The following is a 20,889-nucleotide window of genomic DNA, read 5'->3' on the forward strand; positions in this document are numbered from 1 at the left end:
CAAAGTATTATCCTTCTTGTTTAGATGTTTTTTTCTTCAAAACAAAGTTCAGGTTTAAGTACATGCAATATCTTAATTATATTGGTAAAGGTACAGACTACTACATTTCCTGTATTGTGACATTCCTAGTAGAGAGGGGGCATATTTAATATGGTCATCTCAGGCATAGAGGTCTGGCTGGGGGCGCGGAAGCCCCACCCACCTGTTACTCAAACCTCTTTTTTTTATATCATTGATAGCCAATCAGAAGAAACCTGGCTTAAAGGAACAGAGCTAAAACATAGATTCGATTTTTTTGAACTCTCAGTCAAGTAACGCCACTTTACAAGAGGATAAAAACATGGAGATACCGTTGATCCCTTTAACTGACAGTTAGCTGTATGTTTAAGCTGTAAGCTTCTGAAAGTGGACCAAAGCACAGACACCCTCTCTCCTCTCGGAGACAGCTATATTTTGAGGAGACTCTCTTACATTATTAAAGCACTAGCAGTTCAGGATTCAGGTCGCATAAATGTTATGAATTATTAATAAAAGGTAGTCAGTATGTACCGTATTTCAGTGTGTCTTCCTACCTGGAGGTGTTTGACAATGTTGACCACCTCTCTAGTAGAATAGGGGTAGTTGATGGTACCCTGGTCGGCCAAGGACCTGAGCTCTCCAAAGGCTGCCACGAGCTTTTGCAACGTAGCATCGGGAACATCGGGGCCATACTGTTTTAGCATAGCCAGCTCCGCTTTGGGCTTCGGGTTGTCCACAGCATGGCAGCTAAAAATATCGCCTGGTACAAAATACAAGACAGAATTTAATGTGTTTCTCTCCATATACAATATTCGATACCCAGGGCAAAAAAAAAAGTTAAGTGTTTATCTATTTTTAATGTGTTGGGGTATTAATGTTGTAGGAAAAGCCTCAGTTTCAGTTGTGCGTGTGTTTTTGGGTACCTAGAGCTCCAAAGAAGTCATTGCCCAGAAAAGGAAAACCAGGTCTGTTAGCGAGGACGATCATCCTGAAGTCTGGGTGCATAATTATGGTGTCAGGTCTCCCCTCGGCTTCACGTGGACCTGTGGAACAGACAGTTGTTGTCTACACATGACCAAAACAAGCACAGTTTCATCTCAGTCTGTTTCTGTATGAATCTCCTTTTTTACTCTCAGTGTTTTGTGTCACAGATTTTCACACACACCTCTACTACGCTGACAGCCTGAAGGTCGTGTTTATGAAGTCTAAAAGATTGCGTTTACATTCCACTAGGAGGATGAGCCTCTCAGGAATGGAGTAGCTGTCAGCAGCCCATGTGATTACATGGGAATATGTGGAAAAACTAAATGTTTACAGAGCAGCGTGATCCAAAATCTGTTGGTACCTGTCCATAAAGGCTTTTATCCTAAGCTTCCTTCAGTGGCCTGCATCTGATGTTCCACTCGTGTTTGCCTTGTAGTACATGCAGTCGTTAATTCGTCGTAAAAACAGTTCTCGTTCTGAATCTGGGACATGTCTGCTGTCAAGGTGTGTGCATGCATGAATGTGCGTATGAGTGCACCTGAGATGATTCTGCGTCCATCAGCCAGGATCATCTCTCCGCTCTCCACCAGGGTTTTGAGAATGCAGGTGACGTTTGTAGGAGCTTTGTCGGCCTCATCTATCACTAACACATGGCCAAACTTCACTGCCTTTACCTGAACACAGACAACACACACAAACATACACACACATGCCATTTGACTAACAAAAAAGCACAACTGCTGTTACAGTTGGGAAAAAGCTGATGATGAAGATGCTGTCCCAGATAGAAAGAGTTCATGTGGTGAATACATATATCAAACTGGCCTACACATTCACAATCCACCCTCACAGGTTTTTTCACTTATTTTGACTAAGCAGTCCTAATTTTGGGATTGTGTAGGTGTGCATCACAATGTACTAAAAGCTCTGGACACTGTGTTCTGAGAAGTCATCAGATATGCTCCTATGAAAGCTGCTTATTCGACACATAAGTTGAGAAAGTTCTTAGGCATATGGGAGACACAAATACCACAGTTTCTTCTCTGCTGGCGATTAGAACAACAAAGCTACTATTATGTATTTTTATTTTCATGTATTTCATGGAGTAAACCATTAAGAAGCCTGCCATTGTCAAGCAAAATAATCCTTTTTTAAAATCTTGATCTAAAATGGCCAAGATGGATATCTTTCTCTGAGATTAAAAAACAACAAATAATGTTCACACACAACTCTGTGCCACTGCACCCAGAAACGTAATACACTATTGATGATTTTGTATCTTTCACTAAAAAGTCCAGAAAATAAGACAAATCACTGGTAATCATAAGTGGAATCCAATGACAGTCCCTGAGCATTCACATACTGTTATACATAATATTATATATTTACATGTATGAGTCCTCAAGGCTCCATCCTTGGATCTTTCATACTTACATATACACCCTTTCTCTATCTCAGATGTTGCATTCATATTACATTTCATTCTTATTCACACCGCACACATCAGTGTCACCTCAGGACTACTGAGCCCTACACTTGAAATTAATGAGTGGATGTGCCCAAACTTCCTGAAATTGAAAGAAAGGACTGAGGTATATTTTTTTCACCTCTAAAGAAAAAAGAATTAAAGTCTCTAACCTATCTAGACGAATGTTGCTTAAATTCTCAAACCAGGCAAGAAATCTTGAAATAATTATTGACTGACCTAAATATCGATAGTCATATAAAGACAATTAAAAAAAAATCAGCCTATTAACCTTAATCTTAAAACTATAGCAAAAATGTATGGATGTCTGTTGTTACAGTTGTGAAAAAGCTGATGATGAAGATGCTGTCCCAGATAGAAAGAGTTCATGTGGTGAATACATATATCAAACTGGCCTACACATTCACAATCCGCAGGATGTCTGTCTAAAACTGATACAAAAATAAATAAATATGTGCACAGATTTCTTTTTAGTGGAGTATTGTAACAGTGTCTTTATGGGTCTTACTAAAACTCCATCAGACAGCTCATTTAGATTCCTGTAATTACACAAAAACAGTTGAGCACATTAGTCCAATTCTCAAATCTCTGCACAGGCTTTCTTCATCACAAAAGATGGCTTTTAGAACACTTCTAATAGTTCACACTAAGAATTAAACTGACTGAGTTACATTTCAAATGTACTTGTACCTTACAAAACATCCAGAACTCTCAGGTAAATAAGAACATGCTTTCTATGTGGCAAAAACAAATAAAACCATACAGAATAAAACGATTCCAACACAACTTGATTTGTGGTGATGATCATGTCTACCACAATATACATCTGTGGCATCTGTGAACATGGGGGAAAAAAAAACTAACTGACCAGAGGGGAGTCCTCATATGTAATGATGCCATCTCGCACCGAGGGCTGTAAGGTCAGAGTCTGGACTGTTGTATCCCTGCAGAGGCAAAAGAAAACGAAAAAAGAAGATGGTTACAACAGAGCCATTACATAAGAGGAAACAGGCTCAAAGAATTCTGAGCAGAAATCCATGTGGACAGTAAAGACGGCTAGGTAATGGGAAACATATCTGCTGTCATGTTGTTGCTCTAACCCGTAAGCACAGCACTAATTATGGTAGTAAAAATGTGGGTAAAGGTACTTAAAAAAAACTTTTTAAGCCTTGCTGTAATGTGAATTACTTCTACACCTGTTCAGTGCTTTGGTGCAACAAGCCACAATGCACACCAGTCAACAATCTGCCTTGACTTTGGACTCTCTAATGCGCGGTTTACACCCTTGTTAGCATCCAAATGAATGTTTACCCTCTCTCCTCATTCATTCAGCGTTTCAAGATAACTGCCCAGGCATGTTTCAAAGATGGCTGCTGAGTAGCAAGACTGGCATTAGAAGGACTTTAGCTACACGTACATGCACAGCAGGGGAGAAGCACAGCACATCTTTATTAGACAAACAAATTGTACTTTTTCTTTTAATTATATAGTGCTAGAAAAAAAGTGCACCCTTAGAAATGCTTTCTATTTCTTAAGGACCTTTTTGGGGACTTTTCCTTCATTAGATAGTGGAATGGAGAGTGGAGAGGAAAGCAAGGGGACTCGGGCCGCATATGAACCCATGGTGCCTCATTTCAGCCTGGTTGCATGTGCTCACCTGCTTGCCCCATAAGCTTAAGTTACACTCAGAAATGCTTTGTATTAAGAACAAAAAGGGCAAAACAGGTTCTGGTTACTAATTCTTCTACAAAGTAACTCCTAACTGAAATGGCTAAACTTAGTCTTGTTGAACTGAAAGGGTAACTCTGGTGATCAGATCTTGCACATGTTTCTCGTAGTGCTTTTTTACTTGAACATTTGTTACTATCATTTGATGTAGATGCAGTGCAGCTAAAAAAAAAGGTGTCAGTGACACTGTACTTGGTTTCCACAGGCCAGCCACACAATCATAACACTGAACATTTCCCCGACAACTATAACTCCCTGGGGTCGCCCAAAATTTTCTCTTCCTCTGAACATCTCCTCTCGCTTGCTCTTCGATATCTCACAATATCTGACCCAGGAGCTGTCCTAGTTTCCTTCCTGGCCGGCTGCACGTGTCTTGCTTTTTCTGAGCCACATCTCTGTAGGCCTTCAGTCACACAGGCTCCCAATAGCCACAGGCAGATATTTCTGCCTCTGCCCTGGTCTAATATTAGCTACTGCTACAGTAGCAAACCAGGCCACATCCATGCTCAGCTCCACTTTGACTTTCACATGACTTTAAACAACTACACACGCACAGGCAGTAGAAAAATCTGGCCTTAAGAATGATATTGAATATGTTATTGATCTAGAATTGACCGGCGTCAAAATTAAACTTTTCTCCAGTAAATTGCTCGGCTTCCATCAGAGTCATTGATTTCTTATAAGTGCCGAGATCAAAATGAGGCCCATCTCTTGGCTCCATGATCTGAGCTACAGAACCTGACCTAAAATTCTTATGGTGTCACCATGTGAGTATTTATAGAACCAGGGGACCCGAATTAACAAAGACTGAAAAGGCTTTTCTTTAGTTTGTCCATGTAAAGTCGTCGTTCTGGGAAAGAAAGGCCTAATTTACTGAGGAAAAAAATAGATTTTAATGCTCTTATATGAGAAGGTCAAGGCTGCCAAGGTAGTAAGAAAAATACTGGCTTTTTCCTTACAGCTTTTGGTGGAACAGGAAAGTTTAGTGATATCTTTAAAAAACATTAAAACATCAAATTAAAAGTGGCATCAGACACACTGAGCAGGGAAGTCTTCTTTGTCCATCTGATTTATTCCAACAACTGTGTTGTAATAAAGAAGCTCTTCATTCACACCTCTCACGTTTGTCTGTCTTCCTTCACCCACAACCAGCCAGGCAGATCCCTGCCCCTCCCTGAGCCTGGTTCTGTTGGTAGTTTCTTCCTGTTAAAAAGGGAGCTTTTCCTTCCCCCTGTCCCGAGTGCTTGCTCATTGGATGGGTCCATCTGATTGTTGGAGTTTTCTCTCAATTATCGTAGAATCTTTACCATTACACTATAAAGCACTTTGAGGAAATTGGCGCAACTTGGAGCTATATAATGTACTAATTTTAAACTGGAGACTGCCACTGTGTTGGCTGGCCATTTCAACTCATTTCTTTGCCATTGCATATGTGTTTACAATTTTCATGTAACCCACAATAACAGAGAAAATCCAACAATCCAACGTCACCCTATGAACAAGCTTTTGGCAACAGTGGGAAGGAAAAACTCCCTTTTAACATGAAGAAACCAGGAAGAATCAGGCTGAGGGAGGGGGCAGCCATCTTTTTTGACCAGTTGGGGGTGAAGGGAGGGGGCCAGGTGAAAAGACACACTATGGAAGAGAGTCAGAGATTAATGACTAAATGTGAATGATAAGAGATAAGTGTCTCTTAACTGTTCTGCTGGTCAACTCGGTTCCTTGATTCAGTTAAAAAATGAATTTAAGATTACATAACATAATCTTTCCACATACCTCCTTGTTACTGCAGAAGTACCCTCTGAAGCAGAAAGTTGTTGGTTGGGAACCACTACTCTAAACATGAACCTCATAAAACTTTAACTTAGCTTCTGGAACTAAAAGTCTCCAGAATGACTTCTCTGCTTCCAAAAATAAGGCTACTTGTGCTGAAATCCATGGGAAAACAAAATTTAGGCTCTCTGATCTAATCAAACTGATGAGTTTATGGTCTCAGTAACTGGTTTTAGATCTTATCACTGGCAACATAAATCATTAGTAAATCATGATTTCAATTAGAGTCAAAAAGAAAAACACCGTAGGGTATGCTTAGTGGAGGAGCTACGCTGTGACTGGGGGTGCAGAGTACCTTTATTTCTCAGTGAGACTTCTTAGTTGGCTCATGAAGTTTGGTTTCAAAAAGGCTAGGACAGCAACAGAAAAATGATGCTATGGTGATTCTCCTCACCTGTGGAGCTGTAGATATTCTCTGGGCCTGTTGAGAAGGTGCAGGAACCGGTCCACAATTTTATTTTTGCCAACACCCTGTGGAGGGACATCATCATCAGTCTTTATATGTGGACTGTGTTTGTAGTTAGACCACAAAGATAGAAAGAAGCATCCATTTCAACTTTCAAAGAGGCAGGACTGAGAGGAAGACCCAACTGCATCCCTCTAATTTTGATGGTGCTTTGCTGTGACAGGGGCTGTTCTTCGGGACTCCCACCGGCATCCCACAGAGCCTGTCGGATCTCTCGGCCAGTCTGTCAGATGTCCAGTAAGTCGCTCTGACAGCTCGTAATGCCTCAGCGTGGACCGTGCATGGTCACACACTCAGATTTGCAAATGCCTTCTGCCACTCAGTCCCTCTCATATGCAAGCGCACAAATAAACACAAACACAGAAACACTCCTCTGGGCTCACAGCACACCATGTCCAGTCATCCATCCTCATCTATCCTCCCTTTAACCCAGCCCAGTTGGACAACGCTGGGGGCACAGAGTGTCCCCCAAGGAGTTGCTGCATGTGTCCTTATGTTACTTATGCCTTATGTGAACTGTGACTGCGCAGGGTTGGAGGGTGACATGAGGACGCAGGGAGTCTATTTCGTAACTCTTCCCTCCATGCTCGAACAGAGCTGACATGGGTGGCCTACTTCACTAAAAACCACTACTCCAGAAATTAGACAAAACCATGGTCTGCAAACACAGATCTGACCTCTGTTTATTTTACATGACAAAAAGTGGGTTTGTAATCCTGACCATAAATGGACCAAAGGTTGCCCAGGGTTCTTTTCTGCGGGCAGAGGAAATTACAATATGGTGAAATTAATACGCTTTCAAACATCACTCACCTGGTTTCCCACTAAGAGGAGGTGCTCTCCTAACAGAAAGTCTTTCAGCATGTCCTCCATCACCATCATGTGCTGCAGAGATATTTAAGCAAACACATATTCAGCTGAACAAGTAGCTCAGATTGTAATTTAACCCAGATGGATGTTGCAAAGAGCAATACTGCTTACAGTTGAGAATAAATCAGCTTAAAATGTATTAAAAACAACAAAGTTTGCTCAGAAAACAGGTCATTCATAAAGTAGGTCATCCTCGTTGCTTCCATCCTATCTCAACCTCTTCCACCTTTTTTATTTCAGACCAAAACACGGGCAGGCAGAGGAAAAAGCGCAAAATGGGGACATGAAGAAAGAGATAAATCATCAGTGTTGCCAGAGGATGTCACAGTATCATTACCATGGCTGGTTGTTTTTTGGATATACTGCAATTAATGTCACCAATAAGGCAAGGATTAGGCACAAGACACTAGCATTAAACCAAACAAAAACCTATTGATTTATCCGCTGAGGAAAGCGATCTGTGAACAGGATACCAAAGGCAAAATTTATGGAACTTGCTGCATTTAAAGATTTGATTCAGATTCAGCTACTTGAGTTGTGATATTTGTTACCACTCAGCATCAATCAGCACAGAGCAACAGAAGTAGGACTGTGAAGAATCTGAAAAGAAAGATAAGCACTTGGAGTTCTGCCCATTTTCACCCCCACAGCATGTACCCTGAAGCCGATGTGACTTTTGTATTTTTGGCAACTGAACATTTTAAAAACTGAAAAACACAAAGTCCATCAGGAGGAAGCTTTTTAAAAAATTTTTGATCCTATTTAAACACCAAAACTCAATGTGTATCACACCAAACATTCAGCAGTAATCATGCCTGGCGTACACACGACGACACAGACAGTTAAGAATTTTATTATACCATAAAAAACCCCAATACCAACCAATCAGAGGTCGCTAACAGTGTATTGGGGCTGATGTTACTGCCAGGCCAGATTAGCATCTCTAAAACTATCTGATAAGGGTCCAACACAGATGAGAAAGAGCATGGCCAGAGGAAATATCAGCTAATACCGGAACTAAAAGCAAAATCCTTACACAATGAAAACTTTAATCTGACAAAGGCAAGTATGATAACGATGACAACAAGGGACAGAGCTGTGTTTTCATTGGTGTATGATTGCCTGAACTGGGTGGTGGTGAATCTGCAGAGCTAAGCTTTCTCAGTTTGAGGGAGAAAAAAAAAAGAGCAATTGAAATTCAGATTACGCTTTACAGGTTGTAATCTGCCTTAGGACTTATGTGATCAAATCTGGGTCATGTGCTGAGACTGAAAAAAGTCTTTTCCAGCCCTCTCACAGCTTACCTGGGGATTATCATAGAAGAGCACGTCAGGAACCTTCATTTTCTGGTCAGCATTGTAGATGGGAGCGGAGACACTCCCAATGGTCAACACACCGTCCTTTACCATACCTGTAGAAATACAGCAATGTGGGCCATAAACATGATGTCAATGGAAAATTGTATTTAGTAGTCAGTATAATCTTTTAGTGATATAAGTTTGCATATGGTAGAATACTGCATGTAGTTATTTGTATTAGGAAATATTCAACCATGTATACTTAGAGGCATATAATTAATTGTGTGTGATCTCTAACAGGATGCCGGCTTGGGGTGCATCCCAGGAATGCACCCCCACGTCTGGGAGCATGAGAGCTCATACCTTGTTTTATTGTTTTACGGCAGGATTAACGTAGCTATGTCTGTTTTAGTTTAAGTGCTTCTTTACATATAGATGAACTGCTGGACTTCCTCACCATGTTATCTAGGGTGGGGGAGACTACCCCCTTTCCTGACCAAGGATGTACCTTTTGTGCTCTCATGACCCTTTGATCAGCAGGACACACACACACACACACACACACACACACACACCTACTGAAGTATAAATAAAGATTGGGGCAGTTTCTTAGTGCGAGTCTCAGTCTGGAGGCTGCCCTTGCTAGCAAGAAGTTCTGTGTGTTTCTCTTCTCTGAGTCTTTACTGAAGAAGTGTTTTAGAATATTTTCCCTAACACATGGGCTTCTTCATTTAGACTGACTAATGCTGGGAATGGTTCCTTTTACCCCAACTCAGACTTTGAGATGCAGTGATTTGACCGTAAAAACTGCAATAAAACTGCATTTTCTCACATGCAGCCCATGCCCAAACCTTTCTGGACATGACAGAAACGCATGTGAGACAGAGGTGCCTCCAGAATTTTTTAATTATAGGGGTGGCCATATGGGAGCCACTAAAAATATTGGGGTGGGACACAAAAAAGAGAATTTACAGTTTTATTATGCTGTTGTCAAAAAAGAGAGAGTGCTTGCAGTACTGGTGCCTTCTGGAGCTGTTTAATTGAATTGTCTAAATAATAATCGGGCGTGCTGTGTGGTACAGCCAAGTTTGTGCTTTATCTTTGGTGAGTAAAATGTTATTATTATTATTAGCAGACACCTTAGGACTTCACCATCTTGTACAAATATTCTCACTTCTGGCTCAAAAATAAAATAAAATCCAAGTCTAACGCTCCAGAAACCTATGACGCCATGGTGGCTAGGTCTATCTTTTAAGTACAGTCTTTGATGAAAATATAACATTGGACACTTTAACCTGCTGCTGCTGAATACAAAGTTGGTGTGATGTCAGATTGTGCTGATGCACGACTATCAAAGCTAACAGGAAATATTCTTCCAGTGGAAAAGAAGAACTATCAACATTCATAACATAATGTGGATGAATAATGCATATCAGAAATCTGATACTGTCATTCATGTCTAGAAGATGTATCAGTGTAGTTGGCAAAAATTCGGAAACGTTACATTTCTATTGCTTTTTTGTTTTTGTTTAGGTACCTTGCCTGTACTGCAGGCAGCACGTGTATTGAAGCTGCAGTTCTCTCAGAACTGACAGGGACAGCATACTAGTGTCCTTAAATGCTGAAGAAGGAGCAATACACCCAAAAGCACAGGGGAAACTGCAGGCAGAAGATGGTAACTAATGCTGCTACTGCAAAATCTCTGCCCATGCTTTAAGAAAGGCAACAGGGCTATACACAAACAATGCTAATGTTGCTAATTTCAAAGCAAAGGAGAAAATACCTCAAATTTCATGAAGCAGCTAAAAGCATGGAATTACAGTTTCATTAAGAATTCCAGGTGGATGAGTTTCAATTCAACATTCAACAACATCCACAGAATTATCCTTCTTATGTTATCCTGAAATACACATTGGCGCTTTGTATGAGACAGCTGGCTGTGCCAGGTTAAAATCAGCTTTGCCCCATCAGTTACAATATTTGCAGTAGCTAATATAGAAATGCTTAACTGAGCATAATCTAATGAATGTCATACCTCATAGTGACATTAGCAAGCTACTAAGGAACCAACCCAACATTTCCTGCTAACAAAGCATTGTGCCAACATTTTAAGTAAACAACATGCCACCACCAAGTTAGTGGATTCAAACTACTTTTTTGACAAAGGAGGTTAAAAACATGGAAGAATCATTTTGTTTTGACATCAAATGAGCATCAAGAATCATGTACCAATATTAGTAACCCAGTAGTAAATATCCTGGATTGTGACATGTAATACAAAGAAAAATAATCCATGGAGTTCCACAGCATCCTTTTATTTTATGTTTTGATCTTACCTACAATAGCATCATTAGCTGCTTTGTCACTGAGCATTTTGTCACCAGCTTTTTAGTGATAATAATCCCACTCACTGGTTTACATGAGTGGTGCTCCTAGTTCTCACATGCCAACTCACAATCGAACACTAATCACACACTCAAGTGATCCACTGTTCAAATTATTAGTGCTTTGGAAAACATCCATTTTACCTGTAACCAGAATAATTGCATGCATGAGTCAAATGAGAGAGTCAAACCTGATTTTTGACAATGCTGAGAGGTGCTTGTGAGTCAGAAGACGAGATTATTTTGGGTTGAGCTGTTTGTTTTCTTTGAGGCCAGCTGAATCCTGCTTTCCATCTTTTAAATAATACATGTGCCTGCGCTACCAGTATGTCCACACAGTAGAAGTCGACATTTATTCTTTACAAGGAAACATCACAAGTTCAGAATGAATGCTAAGAGACAAAACTTTCCGGCTACCAGCTTTACAAGTTATTTGTCATTTATCGTGCATTGTTCCATTTCTGTAGAATAAGCGATTGAGGTTGCCTTTGGAGGGGGGTTACAGTTCTATATTCAGTTATTAACCTATGTTCCGTAATATTGGTACAATAAAGACTTTATTGCTGTATGTAAATGAAGCGAACTGATTTGTGCTTCTGCTGGTATACAGTGCTGTGCAGAAGTCTTGAGACACAATCTTAATGGTCCTCTATGAATCATTCAAGAACAAAAAAGGCACCTAACTAAAGGGATGAGCCTGTGTTATGTCAACAACACATAACACACAATTTCGCATAATATACCATTTTAAATCTAATTGATCTAAGTGACTGGAACTCACAGGGATAATCAAGAGAGCGATCAGCGGGGTCTGTTGCATCCTGTATGGAGCAGTTCATGAGGTTTTTTTGAAGAGAGGAACGGGCCAGGCTGGGCAGGAATCTAAAACACACGCACACACACACAAAATAAAAACCCACACAGTTGCCTTGTTTTTATGACACACAAATCAAATATTAACATTAATTTCTGTGTATCCATATTGCTGAAACCTAACCCAGCCATCACAGAGTGAGATGTGGGGTCTACCCTGGACAGCTTGTGTGTGTGTGGGTGTGTGAGAGAGAGAGAAAGAGAGAGAGAGTGTGTACCTGGAGAGACAAGCCTTATTAACTGCGTGAGTGATGCTCTCCTCAGGGTGCTGAGAGAGACGGCGACAGATCCTTAGCAGCTGTCTAGTGGAGAGAGACGAGGCCAGAGACTGTGCCTAGCAACAGACACCATACATGAGTAGCCTCCAAACATCTCTACCTTTATATCTGCACGAAAAAATATCTGCAATCTGACACGTGACTGTTGGACTGTACACTTCTGACATCCATTTACACCACCTGGAACGAGAACAACACCTGTATTTTGGGAAGTTTCTCAAAACTCCACTACCATTTACCTGTGTCTGTAGTTTGTCACATGCTAGGTCTGGTGAAGTAAACCCAAAATTCTGTTGTAATAATGCAGTAATAATGTTCATGTCCCGCCCACCATTTGGGAACTGCTGCCATATGTAAAGCACACACACTTACTGTGGGGTCATTTGTCTTGCGGAGACTGTGTGCAAGGTGCAGTAGCTGCTCTGCTCCTTCCATCGGTACATTAGGAGCCTAAAAACAAAAGAAGAAAAAGAAGCCAAGAAGGACTTATGATGAGAATGGAAACAGAGGCGTTGTCTTCCAGTTAGAAAAATACTGGCAAACACCAGTGCTACCCCTCAGCCTCCTAGAGACACATGTATGGGATCAATTTCAAAATCCTACGTCGCCTTGTTTTCCAGTTATCAAATTCAAAGGATTTTAACAAAACTTGACCACTGACCTTTGACCAAGGTCAAGGTCACTGAGATTGAAACCCATCCAAGATTTTTAGTAGGTCTCAGTATTTGCATGTCTCACCAGTCCCTGTATGAGGCCCATCTCCTCTTCTTTGGCCAGCGGCATGACATTGTGGTAAAGGAACATAGTGAGCACCTCGGGGCCCAACCACTGCTGAGCTCTGCTGTTGCTGCCTGCACTCCCCACGACAGGGGGTTCTGCTAGGGCCAGCACTCTGAACGATGGATGAATGGGGAAAACTGATCTAAAAAGACACAAAAATAAACACACACATTGGATCACGCTGGCACACAAGTTGAACATCTGTTCAAGTCGATGTGGAACGTAGGTGCACACAGTGTTGCTCACGGATGTATCCGTTTGCATGTGTGTCCTAGCCAATCGAGCTCAGGGTTAAGAGCATGACTTTTGACAGCTGCCCATGAAATCTTCTGATTCAAGAGGACAGCAATGTCCATTTCTATCAAACCACGGAGACACCCATGCTGCGGCAGGATATATTTACACTACTGTGGGCAAAGTGGGCGCTAACCATCATCCAAGTCACTGGATGAATGTGTGGGAAGATATTTTATGCATAAAAACACACTCCACTATCTGCTGTACTCCCTCTGTTTGGTTGTATAATGTAGTGAGTATGAAACATTTAATTGTGTGAGATCCTGTTTCTCTTTAAACTTTATTCTACCTTATTCTAGTTGCTCAGACCTTTGCTGGTTAACTACTCCCTCAGTTTTCAACCGATTTAAACTTTATACTGTTCTGCTCCTTCTGCTAATGCCAGCTATATCTTTTCATGCTAATAACGTTTATACTTTTTGAGATATTAAGCTTTTTATTCAATTTTTGGGCCAATTTTGCTTAATGGGACCACATTATCAGTGTGATCACCAGTTTTGCTTGCCAGGCTGAGCCATGTTTTAGCTCAGTGAGATGAGCAGCTGTTCTCAGAGCAGGAGTTCGAATCCCGCTTATGACAAAAAAAAAATCAGTTGACAGTTCAACTGTTTAAACTCTTTTCAACACAAATTTCAGCTTTTTCACCCCTTTTTAGCAGAATGTTCACTTTTTCCACTACTTTTCAGCACAAATTCCAGCTTCTTCAGCTGTTTTCAGCACAAACTTCAGCTTCTTTACCTCTTTTTTTATTGCAGAAATTCTGCTAATTCACCTGTTTTCAGCACAAAGTTCTGTTTCTTAATCTCTTTTTAGGCAAGGCAAGGCAAGGCAAGGCAATTTTATTTGTATAGCATACTATCAGCACAAGGCAATTCAAGGTGCTTTACATGATTAAAATAAAACACAAAACACTATAAAAGTAAAATACAGGAAAACATTTACAAGAAAGCATTTACAATAAAACAATAATCAAGACAATAATTTATATGAAAAAATTTAAACAAAGAAGTAGAGAGCCATAATAGGATCAGTTACTCATAAGCAAGTCTAAATAAGTAAGTTTTAATTTTAGACTTAAAAGAGTTCAGTGTCTCTGCAGCTTTAAATTCTCCCGATAGTGTGTTCCAGATGTGAGGAGCATAGAAACTAAAAGCTGCTTCTCCATGTTTAGTTCTGGTTCAAGGGACGGTCAATAAACGAGAGCTGGAGGACCTGACTGATCTAGATGGTTTGTACCATGATAGCAGATCCCTAATGTACTCTGGTGCTAACCCATTCAAAGATTTATAAACTAATAAAAGCACTTTAAAGTCTATTCTCTGAACTACAGGGAGCCAGTGTAATGACTTTAGAACTGGAGTAATGTGCTCTATTTTCTTGGTTCTAGTGAGAACACGAGCAGCAGCGTTCCGAATCAGCTGCAGTTGTCTAATTGATTTTTTGGGTAAACAGATACTGTTACAGTAGTCAAGCCGGCTAGAGATAAATGCATGGATGAGTTTTTCTAGGTCTCCTTGTGTCATCAGTCCTTTAATCCTAGAAATGTTCCTCAGGTGACAGAAGGCTGACTTTGTTATAACTTTTATGTGGCCCTGGAGGTTCAGGTCTGAGTCCATTATTACACCTAAATTTCTGGCCTGATTGGTAGTTTCTAGTTGGACCAGTTTGAGCTGATTACTGATATTTAATCAATCTTTTTTGGGTCCAAAGATAAGTACTTCAGTTTTGTTATTGTTCAGTTGAAGGAAATTATGAGACATCCAATTATTAATTTGCTCAATGCATTTATTAAGAGTTTGGATAGGTTCAATATCACCTAGTGACATTGAGATATAAAGTTGAGTATCGTCTGCATAATTGTGGTAGTTAATATTATTGGTGGTTATAATCTGGCTTAACGGGAGCATGTAAATGCTAAATAAGAGGGGTCCTAGGATGGAACCCTGGGGGACCCCGCATGTGATTTCTATATTTTGTGACGAAAATTGGCTAATTGACACATAGAAGTTCCTGTTCTTAAGGTAGGACTTGAACCAGTCAAGTGCTGTACCAGAAAGTCCGGCCCAGCTCTCTAGACGCTCCAGTAATATATCATGATCAACGGTGTCAAACGCCACGCTAAGGTCCAGTAGTACCAATACTGTGGATTTCCCACGGTCAGTATTTATACGGATGTCATTAAACACTTTGACAAGGGCTGTCTCAGTGCTGTGGTGCCTACGAAAACCAGACTGATAAATATCAAAGCGGTTGTTCATTGTGGGAAAGCTGTTTAACTGCTGGAAAACAGCTTTTTCAATAATTTTACCGATACATGGAAGATTAGAGATTGGTCTGTAGTTCTGCATTAATGTGCTGTCTAGGTTCTTTTTCTTTAATATTGGTTTGATAACTGCTATTTTTAAGGCTTTGGGAAAGACACCTGATAGAAGGGATGCGTTAACTATTTGGATCAGATCCTCCCTGATGGCTGGGAGGACCTTTTTAAGAAATAATACTATATAATAATATATCCAAGCAGCAGGTGGCAGAGCTTAGATTCTCAATAATTTTATCGAGGCTTGATTGATTTATTGTTTGAAAGTGAGTCATTTTCTCTGCATAAGTGCTAATTGGGCTTAACGTCGGTATTGGGGTTGAAACTAATGTGCCAATCAATCTTCTGATTTTCAAGATCTTTTCAATAAAGAAGCTGGCAAATTCATTGCAGGCCCTGGTGGAGCTTAGTTCAGGGGTTATTGCCACTGGAGGAGTAATTAATCTCTCCACTGTAGCAAATAATGTCCTAGCATTATTGTTTTTTCTATGAATAATCTCAGAGAAAAATGACTCCCTTGCATCCTTCAGGGATAGTTGATACTTATTCAGCCTCTCTTTATCTCGCAGTAAACCTGGAGTTGAGTTTTCCGCCATTTTCTCTCAGCACGCCGGCACTCTCTTTTTTCATTACATACCAGTGGATCACTTCTCCACGGAGACTTCTTTTTACTAGAGACAGTTTTAACCTTGAATGGTGCAATCTTATCCATCATGTCTAAGATTTTGGATAGAAAATCATCTGTCAGTTTGTTTACTGAATGTGTGTTGGTGGATGTTGGTGATTTAAACAAGGTGGAAGTGTACATCAGTTTAAAATATTCAGCTGAGTTTTCTTTAAGGAAGCATTTTTTAACAGTGATCTTACTCTGATTAGGTATATTGGCTAAGATGTTGCTATCTAATGAAATGCAGAAATGATCAGATAATGCAATATCAGTAATGGCAATGTTAGAGATATTTAGATCTTTGCTAATACGTAGGTCCAGAGTGTGTCCTCGATTATGCGTTGGCTCACTAATGTGCTGGATTAGATCAAAGTTATGGAGGACATAATTTATTGCTTTTGTTCTGCTATCTTGTGGCTTGTAAGTATGAATTTTAAAATCTCCCACAATTGCTATCTGGTCATAGTCTAGACATATTGCAGAGCAAAGGTCATTGAAATCATTAAAAAAGTTTGTATTAGATTTTGGTGGTCTATATATGTTTAGAAATAAAACTTTGTTTGGTTCATTTATTTCAATAACTAAATATTCAAATATATTTAGCACAATTTTCAGGTTCCTTATCTCTTTTTTGCTGAACATTCAGCATTTTCACCTCTTTTCAGCACAAATTCCAGATTCTTTTTTTAGCAGAAACCTCAGCTTCTCTTCCTCTTTTCAGCAGAAATTCTGCTGATTCACCTCTTTTTAGCGCAAAGTTCTGCTTCTTTACCCCTTTTCAGTAGAAACTTCTCCTGAAAGTTTCACTGCCCTCTCTTACCATCGGAGTGAATTTGGGACAGACACAAAAAAAAAATGTCTAGTGACAATTTCTGAATAATATAAAGAATTTCACAACACAGTGAACTAGAAAAACCTTCATAAAAACAAGAGAAGACATTTTTTCAGCCACATGAAAATATCTTGAACAACAAAGAGTGGAAGAACTGAAAGGCCTTGTTATTGTTACGCACTGTTTTTTGCATGGTGAGGTGCTCGTTGCCAAGATCTAGCTCCTCTGTCAGATGATGTTGTGTATGTGATGAACTTTGTCAGGACAAGACCTCTGAGAAGCTGCATACATCCATCTTCATGTGACGAAATGGAAGCAGACGCACAACAGCTTTATTATCCATACGGAGGTCTGAAAGTTGTCGAGGGGCAAAGCCTGTCTATATGAGCTGCAGAAGGAACAAAAACTGTTTTTGACTGCTGAGAGGAACAGTGATGAGTGGTGTGTGCGGCTGCCATACAAAGAGACATCAACACTGCCGCACTGTGTGACATAACAGGTAAACATCTGGAAAGTCTTAGAGAGAAGTTGTCATTTTATTTCCTTTGAACTTTCGCTGAATGCCTTCACTGGGATATGAACAACAATAGATCAGCAGCAGTTTTTGGAAAGGAAGTGATTTGGTAAGAGCAGGAGGAACTAACTGAACTGAGACAAGCTAAGCTCTGCTGATCTACCTTTGGACAGTTTTTAGCCGACTACACTCCACCCTTTTCCGGCTGAGAACCATGGCCTCAGATTTGGAGGTGCTGATCCTCATTCCCGCTGCTCCAAACTCGGCTGGGACCACCACCCCGGTCTGCCAGTCCACAGGTACTGCCCCTGATCTCCACGCAACATTGTAGAGGCGTGTCAACCAGGACAGCCCTACAACGTCCAGAGCCTTCAGGAACTCGGGGCGGACCTCATCAACACCAGGGGCTCTGCCACCAAGGAGTTGTTTAACTGCCTCAGTGACCTCGCCTCCAGAAATTGGGGGGGTCATTCCCCTCATCCCCAGACTCTGCTTTCTCCTCGGAAGTCGTGTCAGTGGGATTAAGGAGGTCCTCGAAGTATTCCTTCCACCGCCTGACAATTTTCTCAGTCGAAACCAAACCGATTTGCTCAGTTGTAAATAAAACAGCAAAGTAAACGTGACCCGACAAACAAAACCTGAGTGAATTAAGTCCAGTTAAACACTGGACCACTGAACCACTGAGTGCTAACACTCAGGTGAGGTTTCAAAGCAGTGTGCCGGTGATTGGACATAAGCCGCTGATAAAGTGGGTTCACCAATAAAGTGCTCTGTTGGGAAACAAGCTCCAGCAGCTCTGCACTCAGGGAAAAAACGATATTTACTTATCTTGTGCAGAAAAATGTGCCGACATTGCGTTAAATCGAGCACCGGCTGCCCAGTTAAACTGTGACTATCACCAGGTAACGTGGGCGTGTTTCTTGAATTAGCAGCAGGTGTTAAACAGCTGACAAGTGAGGAGGAGGATGCATGCAAGTAAACTGAGGGTCTGTTGAGCTGATCGCTGGTGTCGTGAGAAAAATGTCAGCTCCTTCTTTATGTTACAGAAGCACAGAGACACAAGACCAGGCGGAAAGAGACGATCGTTCGGTGCAAATGAGAATCTGCGAATGCAACATGTGGAACACGGAGAGTGGAATATGTAAACAAACCGGTTAACGTAACCCCCCCCCCTGCCTTTTTCCCCGAAAAACAAACAAGCTAAAAAAAAACCCCAAAAAAAACTGTCAAGATGGAACACCGGGGCTGTGAGCTTGGTACACTCTGTCAGCTGACTGTTAGCAGAGCTAGTGACATCTCTGAAAACACCTGAGCACTTTTGTAAACATGTTCTATGTTGAAAACCTGACCAGACATGTGAAGATTAGTCTTGACTTACTTGGCACGGCAACCAATCAAATGTTAGAGAAGCTGCAGTGGCAGCGTTAACCCCGCCCACTTAGTTTGATGGGTGAGGCTGACAGATAAAATTATTTCAAGGTGAGACATGAAGGGGACAATAGTGCCATAATGAATTAAATAAATAAATTATTAAATAATTCATTAAAATGGTCAATAATTAATTAAATGTGTCAATAATTAATTAAATGTGTCGTATATATTTATTAAATTAATTATTTCCAATTTTAATTAATTATTGCCACATTTAATTAATGATTTAATGGTGTATTTAATTAATTCATTATGTCAGTCCTGGTGTTCCATACTTGTGCAGACGTATACTGCGAGAAAAGTACTGAAACACGACAAATTTGCATGAGCATGTACATGTCCTCCATCTGGCTGTGTATGCTAGGCTATCACCAGCTTCTGCAGCTCCATCAACAAGCATTTGGGCGCACTCTGAGGAGGGTGCATTTGCTCGCAGATGAAAGAGGGTGTTGTTAAAACAGGGCTATTATTATTATTTTTTCTGTTGACTAGTTGTATTAGCTCCATCATTATTAGCAAACTTACTCATGGGCAAATAAATAAATCGCCCTTGTAAAAACTTTCAACGATAGGCTCGATATATTCGTCCAAACGCCCAACCCTAACACACACACACACACACACACACACAAACTAGAAGGTTCTTTCTTCTTGCTCTGACTTTGTCAAATCTATGTTTCCTACTGGATACACTTCATCTGAGCCACAGGAGTGGGAGAAGTGGAAGTGGGTTTATTTAAGCCCAGACACCCCACCACAAACATCCTTCCTGCCAGCTTCGGTGGGGGGTTTTAAAAAGTGCATGCTCATACATACACACAGAGGCACTTCACGAGTTACATGCAGGGTCAAAACCATCAACAGTTGTTCACATGTAAAATATGCAAGATTGTTGCCCCCACTCCCTCACACCACCCCCAAAGAGGTTTTAACGGAGCTGGGAAAACTGGGAGAAAAATAAGTATACCTGAAAACTGGAAATCATGCCTTTGACTTCCAGCAGTCACTGTCAACACACATTGTCACACTCAACCCACTCCCAGTACCACTGCTCTAACGCAGTTTGTCTTTTTGTTGTTACCAGTTTTGTTAATTAGGAAGCACAATGGGCAGTCAGAAAATAAGAAGAAAATGGATGTGTAGTGTATAAAAAGTGTCTGATCTTATGAGAATGTTCTCAAATGCTGCAGATCCAAGCATTCTTCTTTACTTTGGGCTATTTTAAGAACCAATGTAACCCAGCCATAAATTACATATTGTTATAATTACACAAAATGTGTTCCTTATACCTGACTGTTAGGACCTCCAAGCCTGTAGTTATATTCATTATTAGTTGGAGCCCCTCCTCATTGTTCTTCTTCTTTGGTGCAACCCTATAAATACAGTGTACCCCTTTGGCCTCTCCCCTTTTCTACAATTCCCCTGTGGGAGAGGTGGGTGTCATTTCTTTCCAGACACTGTATAACACACATATAATGTATATTTATCCACCCTGATGCTTCTGATTGTGATTTTAGTTCAATTATTGCCATCATTGTGCTTTTTTTTGTGAGATGCTATAAATGTGTAGTATGTGTGTGTCACAAATGTGTTTTAGGCGCCATTAACGCTAGCATGATATATAATTATAATATAATTCTGGCTAGCTTGGAAGTTGTGATGGGTTGAGCTAACCCTCTCCCCCACTGTTTGTATTTGGTCGTAGGAGCTGGAGCGAGCAAGTTATTTACTCGGAGGTCTTTCTTTCTTTTACCTTTCTTTGTCAGGTATGTCGGATTTTGTGTTGGTGTTTTTTTTTAATCTTATGTCAAATATGTCCATGTAAGTTCGTAC

General features: G+C 40.5%; 1 protein-coding gene across 1 annotated transcript in view; it reads right to left on the minus strand.

Annotated features, from left to right (window-relative positions):
• vwa8 (von Willebrand factor A domain containing 8) overlaps positions 1 to 20,889 on the minus strand; it is an 83,937-nt gene that overhangs the window by 41,618 nt on the left and 21,430 nt on the right. Inside the window, exons 15-25 of the mRNA XM_086265810.1 lie at positions 12,957 to 13,140; positions 12,591 to 12,668; positions 12,159 to 12,274; positions 11,849 to 11,949; positions 8,690 to 8,796; positions 7,329 to 7,400; positions 6,444 to 6,520; positions 3,357 to 3,432; positions 1,541 to 1,676; positions 942 to 1,061; positions 573 to 778 (exon numbers count right to left, since the gene is read on the minus strand). Of these exons, the coding sequence (XP_086121936.1) occupies positions 573 to 778; positions 942 to 1,061; positions 1,541 to 1,676; positions 3,357 to 3,432; positions 6,444 to 6,520; positions 7,329 to 7,400; positions 8,690 to 8,796; positions 11,849 to 11,949; positions 12,159 to 12,274; positions 12,591 to 12,668; positions 12,957 to 13,140 (1,273 nt within the window). The remainder of the gene's footprint in view (positions 1 to 572; positions 779 to 941; positions 1,062 to 1,540; positions 1,677 to 3,356; positions 3,433 to 6,443; positions 6,521 to 7,328; positions 7,401 to 8,689; positions 8,797 to 11,848; positions 11,950 to 12,158; positions 12,275 to 12,590; positions 12,669 to 12,956; positions 13,141 to 20,889) is intronic.

The sequence above is a fragment of the Aulonocara sp. 'chitande type north' Nkhata Bay genome, linkage group LG16, assembly GCF_057382095.1.
Source record: "Aulonocara sp. 'chitande type north' Nkhata Bay isolate Kocher_YH1m ecotype deep benthic linkage group LG16, A_spYH_male_GT1.1, whole genome shotgun sequence".
Classification (NCBI taxonomy): domain Eukaryota; kingdom Metazoa; phylum Chordata; class Actinopteri; order Cichliformes; family Cichlidae; genus Aulonocara; species Aulonocara sp. 'chitande type north' Nkhata Bay.